The 14366-nt window shown below is 35.8% G+C and overlaps 2 protein-coding genes across 2 annotated transcripts in view; one reads left to right on the top strand and one right to left on the bottom strand.

Annotated features, from left to right (window-relative positions):
- LOC105622794 (bifunctional ATP-dependent dihydroxyacetone kinase/FAD-AMP lyase (cyclizing)-like) overlaps positions 1-467 on the bottom strand; it is a 5118-nt gene extending 4651 nt beyond the window's left edge. The window contains exon 1 of the mRNA XM_012204206.1: positions 338-467. Coding sequence (XP_012059596.1) covers positions 338-467 — 130 coding nt within the window. The remainder of the gene's footprint in view (positions 1-337) is intronic.
- A 4791-nt stretch (positions 468-5258) lies between these two features.
- Positions 5259-13112, top strand: LOC105622716 (protein ELYS). The gene is made up of 6 exons (XM_012204129.1): positions 5259-5288; positions 5476-5844; positions 5947-6244; positions 6451-12423; positions 12726-12807; positions 12944-13112. Exons 1-6 carry the CDS (start codon positions 5259-5261, stop codon positions 13110-13112), a joined length of 6921 nt encoding a protein of 2306 aa, XP_012059519.1.
- The last annotated feature ends 1254 nt before the right edge of the window (positions 13113-14366 follow it).

Below are 14366 nucleotides of genomic sequence, written 5' to 3'. Positions count from 1 at the left end.
TAATAGTGTAAACTTTCAAATCAAATCACATTAGTCGTCAAACTTGGAAAATTTGAAATATTATTTAATATACAATTTTTACTTTTCTATCGATACTCTTCCTTATAAATAATTTAAACTTTTTAATTAAATTTGTACGAGCAAATATAAAATTTATTTCTTTAAAGAAATAAAAAATTAAGAGAAAAAAAGAGAGATAGAAAGAGAGAGAGACAACTTTCTATTATTCTTATACGAAGGATGACGAAGTATAAAATTGTTTTATAAACATATCTGTTACCCTTTATTGATTGTAATGAAGCAATAGCATTATAGAAGCATATTTTTATATGTATACGTACATCTGGTGACAGTACAACTCTGTGCGATACATGATGTTCTAGTTGCGGATACGTATAGGATAATCCGGATAAAGTCTCGAACACCGCATCGTCTAACAAGTTAATTAAACTCTTTGACGTTGCCATTGTAAGTCAGATGGAACACCAACATTGAATTCCACGTCAAATAAATAGAGATAAATTTCAACAAGATCTATAAATCCAATGATCTCCACCTTCCCGGGTTATCAGAATGCTTCGTATGTGACGTACCACATATTTGATAATCTAGGTCTATAAATTGTAAACGGAGCGACAAAATAAAAACATTAGACTCAATTCTTTATTCACTTATACTAGCTCGAAACGCGTGAATGATTTAAGTTTCTCTTATATAACACAACTCTTACGATTCTTACGTTCGTGCTTTTATAATCGTTACAATGAATCGAGAATATAAAAATTCAGATACAAGCAATTTAATTATCTCTCGAAAATATAACTATTGAAAAAAAAGACAGCCTAGATTATTTAATCGAAAAACAGGATGGGATTATTCGAATCGTAATTATTCGCAGTGTGTGCATGAGTTGAACTTGATATTCGAAAGATTAATTGAATTGATCAAAATATTGTTTGATTGAAAAATATACCCTTTTTAAAATCAGAATGTATATCATATGTATGTAATCTACAAAAAGAGAAATTTTACATTTTTGAAAAAATATTTCTATTCTCCCCCCCCCCCTCTCACTTTCATAGATTGATATTACATATATATAATACAAAGATAGTAATGGAAAATAAAGAATTATCGCGAATGCCTATACAGTATGTCTGATTGTTTGTCGATTTGTAGTCGATATTTTTTTCGACTTAAGTAAGTTTTCAAAGTCGATATTTAATCGACTGTTAAAATAAAATGACTGTCGGCTTATAGTCGATATGTCCAGATACTATACGAATTATTTCATTGGCTGCTGAGCATCTAAAAATAAATTTAAGGAAGCCTTAAATATAAGCCCTGACTATGAATACGGGCATACGCATTGATGAGATTGAAGATTGGAAGATTAAAGTTTGACGAATCAGAACAAAAGGAATCAAAACTTCTTTGTCCTCATCGGTGAAATTTCAATCTTTAATCTTTACTCTCAATCTTCAATGCATAGTCTGATTCCGGCTTTACTCTTTGGCCGATATTTATAATTAGTTCTTATATTCAAAATTGTCTTGAGTTCAGCCTTGAGGTGTCGCAAACCAATCAAAGATCACATTAACATCTTAAAATATTATTTAAGTCTTGAAATAAGAACTGACTGAATACCGACCTTTGTCTTTATCTAATTCTAAAGACTAGAAAAAGGCGAAGAGTGAGTTGAATCGAAATTAAAGTTAATCTACATTGATAGAAATGGGCATAAGTCGACTACATAGCTGACTGGCAACTGGTTATATAATTGGGACACATTTGTCATCTTTTAATCAACTAAAAGTTGACATTCAATCTAACTCAAATCGACTTTAGACTTCTGCCGACAGACTATGTGAGATATATGCGTCAATTTTAAACATTCTGCTCATTGGATGACTAAAAAAAGATTGCGAAAATTATTAAATAGTAGAGAATTTTTTTATTCAGTTTAATTCTAGTTATCATAAACTATTATTATACATATAATGTATATATACACACTTTATATCTAAAGAAACGGTCCAGCTAAATTTTAGCACAATTTCTTAACATCTTTTAATATAATTTGCCGATGACTCGGCAAAAAAAACATTGAGATGAACAATAGCTCAAATTAAAGCTTGAAATTTTTTTTGACATCTAAGAAAATCAAAATTGAATCACAAAAACTGTTTTACAGTGGCGAAAGTTGAAGAAATCTTTGAAAAATAGGAAAATAAATTTTTTTAAACTATTGCGCTGCTCAGAGGAGTCCATTGATACAAAAATTTATGAGTTTTTAAGATCATTTCTTTTATAGTAAATCCATATCTATTTTAAATATTTTTTAATTAATTTAATTTTTTGTTAAATTTAAAAAAAGTTTAATTTTTTGTTAAAATTATGTCATTTTGAAATAAATGTTACGAAATGGATTGTTTTTGTAAAATCTATAATATAGAAATAAATTATCACAGAAAACTTAATCAAAAGGAAAAATTTTAATTTTAATTTTAAATCTTAGAACTTTTTTATTTTTTCCACGATAAGCTAATGAACAAAGAATATACTTTTTCAAAATGGAAAACATTAAGCGATAATAAAGTGTATCTAATGGATAAGAACTTAACAAATAATCCTGAAAAGTGAATGTATTATATATACGAGGACAAGTCAATAAGTTCTTAGAAAATCTGTCAGAAGGTACTCGCACTGTCATGTCACATTACTTTTTGATAAATAGCATTTCTGATTACTGTCAAATTTTGAACGAAATTCATCGCATGGTTTCATTTCTGTAGACGATTAAAGCGAACAACTTTGTATTTTTTGCAAAATAGAAAAAACGAGTTTCATGCAGTGATCAATCATCTATATATGAAAGATTTAACGCCGAAAGAAATCAAAGTCGAGTTGGATAATGTTCGTAGCACATCTGCACCAGCGTTTGCGACTGTATACAATTGGGTGAATGAATTTAAACGTGGTCGTACATCCACATGTGATGTACCTTGTTCGGGACGGGTCCAATTAAGGCGGCTACGCCTAAAATGCGATATTGTTTTGACTGATCGACGAGTGAAAGTATGCGAGCTTGTTGAGGTCACAGGCATATCACATGGCACAGTGATTTCAATTTTGCACAAACAATTGGGTATAAAAAAACTATCGAAAAAATGGGTGCCGCGTTTGCTCACTGTGGACTATAAGCGCGACTGTGTGACGATTTCAAAACAATGTTTGGAGATGTTTCAATGTAATCCAGATGAATTTCTGCGTCGATTCACTGTGAACGAAATATGGATCTATTACTTCACACCTTCCCGAGACAAAGGAACAGTCAAAACAACTTTACCAGGTGAACCAGCTCCGAAAAAGGCGAAGACCACAAAGTCAGCCGGAAAGGTGATGGCCAGTTTTTTGGGATGCACGCGATATAATTCATATCGATTACCTTCCGTTGAAGCAAACGATCAATGGCGATTACTACGCAGCTTTATTGGACCGTTTCAAAAACATTTTAAAGAAAAAACATCCCCATTTGGCAAAGAAGAAAGTGTTCTTCCATCAAGACAATGCATGGATTTACACGTGCCCGGCACTGATAGCCAAATTCAACGAATTCCGCTTTGAATTGCTTCTCTATCCAGCATATTCGCCAGATTTAGCCCCCTGCGATTATTTCCTGTTTCTAAACCTGAAGAAATGATTCGAAGGAAAGAGATTCACTATCAGAGAGCAGCTCATCGCCGAAACAGAGGCTTATTTTGAAGAGTTGGACAAATCATATTATTCCGACGGTTTAAAAAAGTTAAAGAATCGTTGAATCAAGTATATCGAGCTGAAAGAAGACTATGTTGAGAAATAAAAATGAATTGATAAAAAAAATGTATTTTATTATGTTTTTCTAAAAATTTATTAACTTGCCTTCTTGAAGAACATATTTTTAAATTCAATTCCTTTTTAAAATATTGTTTTACAATGATTTTTTAAAAAGTCCTTTTTTTAAAATTCATTTTAATCGTGAAGAAATAGAAAAGTTTTGAAATTTTAAATTTATATTTTATAAATTTTCCTCGATCATAAAGTTTACTATGATAATTTGTTTCTAAAGGTATTCTAAGGATACGATCTGAGGATACGCAATGCTGCAAATATTTTAAAGCGTTTTTTGATTGATCAATTTTTAAAATTCTTTTTTTAATTCAATCAAGTGCTTCAAAGCATTTGTAATGAAACTTCGACCGCAGTCTGAGTTACAGATTTCTGTTTTATTTATAATTCAAATTTCTCTCGTATCATCAAGGAAATACTGTCGTTGGTATCCATAGTCCGTTCTTATTTCAAACTATCTTAAGAGCCTTAAAATGCTAATAGGTTCCTCTGATTCGTGATTTTGGCTGTGTTTCAAAATTTACTATCAGTACTGAAATGTATAATACACATAACGTAGATTGTAGATTTTCAGTACTGGCTGTGAATTTGGGAACACAGTCTTCTTAAGACTGTGGACTGTGAACTTAGGACAATCTTGAATATAAGATCTGACTGATATTCACAGACGGATCTATTTAAGTCCGTCTTAAGTACAGTCTTAAGATGTCATGAACTGAGACTCAGAGGGCCGCATTAGCGACTTAAGACATTACTTAAAATAAGAACCGATTATGCAGTATTCACAATCCATTCTTATTTCAAGATTGCCTTAAGTAATGTCTTAAGACGCTAATACAGTTCTCTGATTGGTTCATGACTTCTTAAGATTATACTTAAGACGGTCTTGAATGTAAGATTTGACTATGAATACCGGCCTAAGCACTTATTGGACTACAAATAATTAGATCGAAAATGGCGGTTAAAATAGCCAATAGGAAAGTATCGGTATTTCGGTTTGATAAAAAGATTGCGCTATTTCGGTAATATCTAGAGTTTTAATTATTCATGACCGTATACGCCATCTATGTACTGTCTATCTTTTTCGCATTGTCGTTAGACGGAGGAAGAGAGAGTAGGAAAATGAATGATAGATAATATCATTTTCGTACGTAATACGATTCCAAATTACGCCGTCGTTGTATTCTTCTGATAAGTCACTTTCCGTTGCACGTGCAATTTCATCTCTTATGTATGTATATGTCTTCCGGGTAATTGCAAGAACAAACGTAAGGTTTGGCGCCAACATAACCTAACCTTATTGCGAGCCGTGTAAAAATGATTTTTAAATGCGACTTTCACTGATGATATTTCGGTAGCTGGCCTGAAAGATGAAGGAGTTAGAGGAAGTCAACTGCGAGGTAACATTACAACATAAAGATATTTCAATTATTGATATAACCTATCGTGATTTTGGTAACGTTCTCAATTGATATTTTTCTACTTTAATTCGAATTATGCCGAAAATATAAAACAATGAATGATATATAAATGAAGAGCTTATTGTTTTTACATATCAATAATTTTCTCGATAATTCTCTCGTGTAGATTCGCAGGATCGTGAATCTTCAATTTCCTGTGTCAAATTGGTTAAAAAATTTAGAGTATGGTCAGTCTACGAATCTTCAAGAGTACGACAACGTTAATGATTACCGTGGAGGATTTCTGCATAATGCAACATATGCATGGCTGAGTTATGGTTGCCACTTGGTAGTTTTTAATGTAAAAATAGGAGAAACCGTTAGCAGTTGGATGTTTCGTGGTGTTGTAACATCAGTGTCCCAATTCCCTATTCAATCTGGAGAATTTCCGTTACTGTTGGTTGGAATAGATAATTGTGCGAGCAGACTGAGAGATTCTTCTGGTTTAGTGTGCATATTTGACTGTACTACATCCCGTGTTTTGAGAGCTATTCGTGTAAGTATTATCTTCTAAATCAGATTCATTTTAGTATTATCGAATTAGTATTAAGGATTGTAATTAAAGGTATTCTTTTGTATTTTGCATGGTGTTTTATAGATGCCATGTGGGATAGAACAAGTATGTGTTGTGACGGGTGGTGCCGAATGGGAAGAATTCAATGATAAAAGACCTGATAACATATTAAATGAAATGGATGGAATGGCCTGTGTAGCTTTGCGTAATCTTCAACATATCATGATTGATCTTCGGAGAACTGTATGGGATATGGATGATTTATCTATTGTTATGGATGAAACATCACCAGCAGAGATATATTTTCCATCGGTGAAACAAATTATTGATAGACGTCAATCCATTCGAGAAAAACATGCAGCTTATAATTTGCTCAACAACCGTAAGTGCTAGTAATAAATGATCAAGTTAATATTTGTTGTGTATATCCAAGTTAATATTTGTTCACATGTTGATACTATATTAAATAAAAAATATGAAATAGAGAACAGATTAGTATACTGCCTTCTATATGCACATGCATCTCTGACACACAAACTTTGATTAATATTATATCAGTAATTATTTAGAAATTTAATATATTTTTAGGTATAGAAAAGCACATTGGCTTTAACAGAGAAGATTTCGAAACATCTCCTTTGCTCGGCGAGACTTTGACCACAGCAATCATTAGTTCTACAAAAATTGGCTGTTTAATCTCCGGCTGTTTAGGCAGAGTGATAATTTGGCAGAATGATGGTTCCATAGGATGGATCAGTACACCCATTGATGAGAATATGATAGTCACGCATTTGGCTTTGTTGGAACCTACAGATGATCCTAGACCTTTTTATTATTTGTGGGTAGTGTACCAGGACGAGTTGTCAAAAGCACCACCAATATTGCGAATGTATGCCATGCTATTTGAAAGGAAATACTGTGATAGAGAGATAAATTTGTACTTTAATTTAGAAGATGATCCCAGTTTGAAGTTTGAATCGGAGTTGAACGAAGGAGACAAAGTTATCAATTTGTGCACTGTTGAGAGAGAATCCAACCCAGAACAGACCGACTCGACCACTAGAAGAGGCGAGGATAATTTACTGCTTATCGCAACCAACGACAGAGTATTTCTGTTTGACTTGAATCAATGGTACAAAGAGCAAATGCCGCACACCATTAGCGAGTGTCAGAATCCAAATAGTATATTGGCAACGTATCGTATACGATCGGACATACAAAATGAGGAAGACAATCAGGTCATAAATTTTGCATATGTCCCACACAGTTTGCAAGAATTCTCCAGCAGCGGCCCGAGTTCATCAGAGGAACTGTTCTATCCCAATTCTTTGTCACTCGAATGGGTGGAGTTGAACTCAATGAAATTGACGTTCTGGATGACTCGTGGTATTCAGACCGATTTATTACGTGAAATAGCTATGACGGGTCCTATCATATTGATACAACCGTTTGAAACGTTTCATAAATGTCTTTCTGTTGGGTTAGTGCCGTTCAATTCAGAATTCTCATTTGCCAGCGATCAGAATGCACAACGAGAGATGTTGTTGTCCCTCTGCTTAGAACAGCGATGGTCCAGTTTTCTGATAAAATGCGCTATGGAGTGGTCGGACGGTAGTGCCTCTTACTTGTATCCTACTTTCCTCAAGTGGGGCATTCAGAGAGCTTCTACGATAAAAATGATCGCGGATCGACTCTGTATTTCTTTGTTCGATCAATCAGGTAGCAGCATTGGTGAAACTGACGTGAAAACTTTGCGGTTTTGTTCGCAACAATTGGAATGTTTGTCCAATGTAGTGGCTAAATTGCCATCCACGGCGGTTGACTTGATGAAGCAACGAAGGATGTTGAAACGCGTGTCCTTATATTTTCAAGTACTTCTTTGGTTCTACGACGTGGGTCTGTTGCCCGAAATGCAAAATTTAGAAGAAGAGAAGCAAGCAGTGGCGACGGCAGAGACGATAGAACAAGAAGAAGGAGAAGAGGAGAAGAGTACGCTACCTATCTCCTTAACGCTAAGAGTGCCTTATCCTTATGCGAAACTTTCGGTGCTTTATAAAGAGAAACGAGCACAGTTGTTAAAAAACAATGGCAGTAATAGTGAAAACGAAGAAGATTTATTTATTGATGAGCTAATAATGCGTGAGTGTTCCACGTTGAAAGCACAATGGGAAAGAGAGGGTGGCATCGCCATGCATGGCTGCTATCCACCGCCATCGCTGCAATCTCTACTACGATCTTATTTAACCGATTGTCATCAGACGGAAATAAATGAGATCAATTGCAGACATCAGATTACAATTTATCTCCTGATGGACCTAGCTATGCTGCTGCAGCGGTCGTATCCCGCGGTGAAACAGCTGATCAAATATCCGTCCGCATTCATGATGAGCCCGAGTCTTATCAAGCTCACTCAGGCATTCTGGCTACTCGATCACGAAAATTATCAAGAATTTCTTGATACAATGACTGGTCAATTAGTTTGCGATTCTGATATCAAGGATTGGCATCATAGATTCATATTGCGCACTTTGGTGCGTAACAATCAACACAAACTGGCGCTCTTGTATCTTCGTGTGAGGAAACCACCCTTGTCTTCTATAGAAGAACAAGGTATGGCCATGAGCCTTTCGGTGGAACATGGCTTAGTACAATCCGCTTTCCATTGTCGACCACCCTGTCACTACGAACAATTATTAACCAGCTTCTTTCGAGCGTGTAGAAAATATAATAAGCTCGACGAGGTTCTGCATTTAGTTCTGGACTCCGAGGAGGAGGAAGTGTTTGTCAAATTTCTCGAAGAGAATAAGATGGAAGATTTACGACTATTGTACTATCTACAACGATGTCGTTATACGGAAGTAATTGGCGGCTATCCGATCCGGCAGTACCAACCGAATGTAGTCAAAGACGTGCAGTCTACATCGTTCATTATGCTCAGCGCGTACGAAATGACCTTGCCTGATATCACGAAACGATTCTCCATGAACGCGACCATGTCGAATTCGGACACAGATCTAAAGACACGCTATTCCAGACCGATGTCACATTGTAAGAGCCACGATAAGCTGCGAAATATATATGAAACTGTGATTACAAAGGCCAGAGAGACTTATTTACGAGGAGAGAAATCTCAAATTCCATTTGTCAGTGCGCCTTGCACGTCATTGAGACTCAACAGTCACGGCGTAAACATGAATTGTGTGTTATTTCCGACGCTGACGCATAAGAGTCGCGGCAAACGCACAGTTGATCAGATCTACGAAGAGGATGATGCAGACGATATGCCGAATGACGTTAAACGCCGGAAACTAACAGACGAGAACATCTCACCGAGCAAACGAATTTCGGAAGAATCAAGATTGATGGAGACTTTCGAGACGCCTCTGGTAAAACGCAAACCTAATGTCTCCGTGAATAAGGATCGTGTTCTAGAAACACCGCAATCAATTTTGAAAATTAGACAACTTGTAAGAACCTCGACGTCTCCTACTGTAATGTCCCAAGCAAAGGAAACTACCGATAGAATGTCTGAAAAAGAAAGAAAAGTTAGTAGACAAATACGATTTAACATTAATCAGTCCAAAAAAACTTTGATGTATGAGGAAGAGGACGAGAAAGAGGAAAGAAGACAGAAGGAAAAAGAACAAGATAATGAGACTGATGTTCCCCTTAGTTCGAACGAAGCGAGTAATGATACGTTCTTCAGTCCAAACGCAAGTAACAGGCCAGAATATTATGAAAGCGCGATTTTGAGTGACAGTAGCAGTTCTTCTGGTAAGATTCATTGCTACGCCCGTCCGCGACCCAGTCTCAGAAGAAGTGCCTTACAATCGTCCGTAGAAATGCCACAGGAATTTTGCACGGATAAAGCAAGTGGCTCGTCCGTAAACTTGTCCGCAGCGATTTCGAGAACTTCCGAAAAGATAAATGAACAATCCTTTATCTTAGGTACACCGAGAAATCGCAGCTCGTTGTTACCGATCTCCATTTACTCGACTACTATACTATCCTCTGACAGCAGCGTCGGCGATATTAGCTATCTTACAAAGAGATCAGGACATACTAATCCGCAATGGACACCGCCCAAGACAAAAGATAGTGACGATAAATTTACCGTTACGTCTACTCCACTAACAAGGATTACAGTTTCTCAGACATCTATTGATAACAAACGAACTATGGAAATAGACGACATGAATAATTTGTACGAGATAAAGGAAGATGATAACATATTAAACGAATCTAAAAGATCTGTGCATCATATTGAACAATTTGGTTGTGATGGAAGTGATTTCGCAAAACAAGAAGATAGTTTAGATAAAGTCATAGAAAGCAACAATCAACAGAACAAGTACAATAATGGAAGAATCGCGAGGGAGGCTAGTCCAAGTTTACAGAATTACGAGTTGCCTATACTTTTCGAATCTGAAAAGATTGCGGAATCGAGTCCGATCGTTTCGGATGAATCTGACGAGGAATTACTTATATTGCGAAACGACGAGGATAGTGACGAGCACGAGGAGACGTTCGAGAGTTTGGAAGACGCGCAGATGCATTTGGATAGTCAAATTCCTGCTTCTTGTTTATCCCGCGAGATTTGGAATCCAGGATATAGAACGGAAGAATGCAGTATGACGAAATCTAATGATTTGCAAGAATCGGTGCAAATAATAGGTGACGTTGATTTGACTGATGACGAATCTGCGAATAGCAGAGCTGTTACACCAGTAGTACCTGATGAAGTAGATAATAACAAAAAAGAGATACATTTGATGCCAATTATTCCTTCAGAACACATATTATACGACATGTCGAATATTACAGACGATGAATCCGATTCCAATGCTAGAGAAACTGAAGAGCCAAAAGCGAAAAACGATAAATATTCTAATTTACAAAGATCTTATGTCACACAAAATGTCGAAATGGAGAAGAACAATAAAGCCAATGAGAAGGATCGCAAATCAGAGCGTAGGAGCAAGAGCGTTCCAAAAGAAGGTCTCGATGAGACTTCATCGTTCCGGCAGCAATCCAACGTCAATGTCCATGATAAATCCGACAAAACTTTTTCAAGCTATGTAAAACTATATAAAGTAGATGATAGTACGATCGAAGTATCCGAGGAGACTAAAGAGAAGGTTGAAGACATGACCGAGGAGAAGCTGTCAGGTAATCAAAGTTTCTCGAAAAATAAGAAAAATCAAACTGAGATCATGGATGTTTCATCTGTACGTATGACTAGATCACGTAGAAGTTCGGTGATAAAAGATATCTCGGCACGGCAAATAGAGTCGGAGAAAGTCACCCGTTTACGAAGATCAAGTTCAATGATGAAGGACCCTTTAAATTTTTCAACAGATCATTCGTCGCAGAAAACAGATTTCGAAATATCATCGCGTTTGAGGAGAGCAAATTCAGCAACGAAGGAAATAAAGATGGATTCTCCCTCGGGAAAATTACGTGGCCGAAGAGCGAATTCTCTTGCGAAGGACATATTAATGAGCTCAGTGATAAGCTTAGATGAGAATTGTGAATCAGGAAACGCCAACGCACAACCATCAATGAGGAGAGGCCGCAGATGTACATCTGTAACGAAGGAATACTCTCAGCCCAATACAAAGGATAGCGACTCCGAGAGCATCAAGGATGAACTACCAGTAAGGAGAAGCACAAGACTTGCTTCTTCCGCGAGAAAAGAATTACAAGCAGACACTCCTTCTCTAGGAGAGAGGAGTTTCACAAAGTCAGGAAGCGCGACATGGCTCGTAAAACTAGCGAGTGATGACGAAGAAGGCGAGAACGCGAACAAAAGATCTTTGCGACGCACGAGAAAGTCTTCGGTGTCGTCCGATACGGATGATGCAACGGCAAACAGATCATTGAGATTATCCATGAGGGACAAGGAATGTTCGAAGGAGCCAGACATTAAAACGACTCGAAAACGACGCGGCAGTTCAGTACCTAAAGAGATGAAAACGCAGCCTATAGGATCACTGCGACGTAGGTCCAGTAGTATTATTAAAGAAATCATTCCGGAAGTCGCTGAGCCTCCGGAAGAATCAAAGAAATCCAGGAATTCTGCCGCAAGAGATACAGAAGAGATTGTCGATAGACTAACGACAAATGCGCGCGTTCGAAGCGCGTCGGTACTCTCCGTGCCGGAGGAATTGGAGGAAATTTTGAGTCCGTCAATAAGAGAGACGAGATCTACCAGGAAGAAGGCTGTGCAAAATAACGCTAAAGAGAAGAGAGCGTCCAGTGCAGATGTGACACACACAGATATGAAAAGAAGAGTCAGAAATGTTGACACAAGTATCACGGTAGTATCACCGATAGCGGAAGAGTTAGTGGAAGGAGATGAAAAGATAGATATTGAAACCGTGCAAGATACTCCAGCGCCTAAAAGAAAAACTGCATCAGTCACGATGATCAAAGAGACGAAAACGAATACCGTGAAGTCGAGACGAGGTAGACCGCGCAAGATCAGTGTAAGTCAAGAGTCCAGCAATCTGTATTCGTTCTCGTTGCCGGAGAAAACGGATGATGTACCATTGGAGAAAGGTAATTTGAAAAATTAGGCCGCTTACCAAGTGAAGTGGTCTTATGTTGCAAAGAACGCTCTATGTAATAATAAACGGAATTTTTTATTAATATCTCTTTTGAAGGATTTGCTTTCAAAGATCTTTATGTAAATTATTCTTTAAATTCCCTTTTTTTCCGTAGAGATTGTATTTTTACCATTTTTTTTACACAATTCATTTATAGTCGACTTCTATCCAATTTGGGACGTGTGTATAATTCCATTCATTTATTGAATAGCAGATTTTAAATAGCGGTTTGAAATCGTACTCTTCTATTTACAGACATTGGAGAGGTCCCGAATTATGTGTTCTCACCGCCTCAAACCAGATCTAATAAAAACATTTCTTCAAAGCAACATCGTAGGTTGTTATTCATTGATTCGATATAACTACCCTCATCGCTATGTATTTTATCATTTTTAAAAACTTCATTTGTCTCTATTTCGTCTCTTCTTATCAGAGAAAAAAGTCTTTTAACTTATATTCTTTATTTTTCACAGAAAAATGAGCTCGTTCATACCGAGTCCTTATCAAGAAGGAGAACAACGATTCACTATCCGGCAATCTCACAACATCAAATCCGGTGCTCGTTTAGTTAAAAATTCTTTCGGATCGCGATTTCGAACAAGATTTGTTGTATCTAAAAGATCCAAAAATACAACAGATTAAAACTGGAATTTCCCAAGAGTTCTACGCACATTTTAGATTTGTAAGTCTCAATACTTGTAAATTCCTTTCACATATTTCTTTTATCATCGCAACATGTTTTTTTTTACGTATGCTTCTGTCAATTAAAACAGTCGATTACTCATTGCAAAGCATTAACTTTTAATACTTATAAGCACGGTGCGTGTGAAAAAGAAATATTAGGAAACGTTAACATACATAGAAATTGTTGACCAGTTTTAGCATCTATATTCTGGCAAAAATATAGTACAAAATAATCTCTCTGATATGATAAATAATTATGAATGCTAATAAACAAAGATCGAAAGATTTAACTTATATCCCAGCATATCCTAATTAGAAAATAAAAAAAACAATTGCTTTGTCTAATATTGAAATTCTAGCGGAGACAACAAGTTCAATTGTTTGCAAAAATCGGAGAGAAACAAGATCAAAAACTTGAATAATCTTATCTTTTTATCTCAATTTGTTTCGAATGACGATTAGGTAAAGTATCTCGTTTTCTTTTTTTGATTGGAATATATTTTAAGTGGCGGGAGATGATTGACTATTCCAACAATGATATTTGGAATATATGCTAATGTGATGTTGAAAAATATCTTTTTTTTCCAACAATACATAGAAATTCTAAGATTGTTTTTATCAAAGATTAATAAACCCGCATAAGTGAATCAAATTACATTATATATGTTTACAGTTGCATAAAAAAAGTTATGTTTCATTCAATCTAAGATATATCATGTTTCATTATTTTTGTATCGATGCACGCGCGAGCTGGTGTACGATCATACGATTACAATGAGTGTTATGTTAAATAATGTATTTTAATGGTAAATTATCATTGAAAAATGTACAGATGTTTTCATATTATGCGTACATACAACGTTCTTTGATCACGTAGTATTCATTCCATCTATATGTACATTTTTTAAAGATATTTATTGTCGATAGTGTCAGTTTTTTTTGTTAATATTTCTAGATTTTCATTTTGTAGCACAGAATTTTTTGCTACATATTTTGCATATATAGTACATGCTCCTATAATATTTTCGGCAAGAAAACAATGTATCATATCTTTGTAAATAATTTATTAATATACTCATGTATAGTTGTATCAATACAATAAATGTAAAAGAAACTTACACATATACACACACACCACACACACACATACATACATGTGTGTGTGTGTGTGTGTGTGTGTGTGTGTGTAGTGTATAGTTAGTAGTTAGTTAG

This window comes from Atta cephalotes (genome assembly GCF_000143395.1).
Source record: "Atta cephalotes unplaced genomic scaffold scaffold00048, whole genome shotgun sequence".
Classification (NCBI taxonomy): Eukaryota; Metazoa; Arthropoda; class Insecta; order Hymenoptera; family Formicidae; genus Atta; species Atta cephalotes.
This window is presented reverse-complemented; position numbering and strand designations above follow the sequence as displayed.

Bases quoted from the DNA above. Each gene is read 5' to 3' on its own strand.
- LOC105622716 (XM_012204129.1), top strand. From the start codon at position 5,259: ATGAAGGAGTTAGAGGAAGTCAACTGCGAG. The intron at 5,845-5,946 runs GTAAGTATTATC...GGTGTTTTATAG, and splicing joins GTGTTTTGAGAGCTATTCGT to ATGCCATGTGGGATAGAACA. The intron at 12,424-12,725 runs GTAATTTGAAAA...TTCTATTTACAG, and splicing joins TGATGTACCATTGGAGAAAG to ACATTGGAGAGGTCCCGAAT.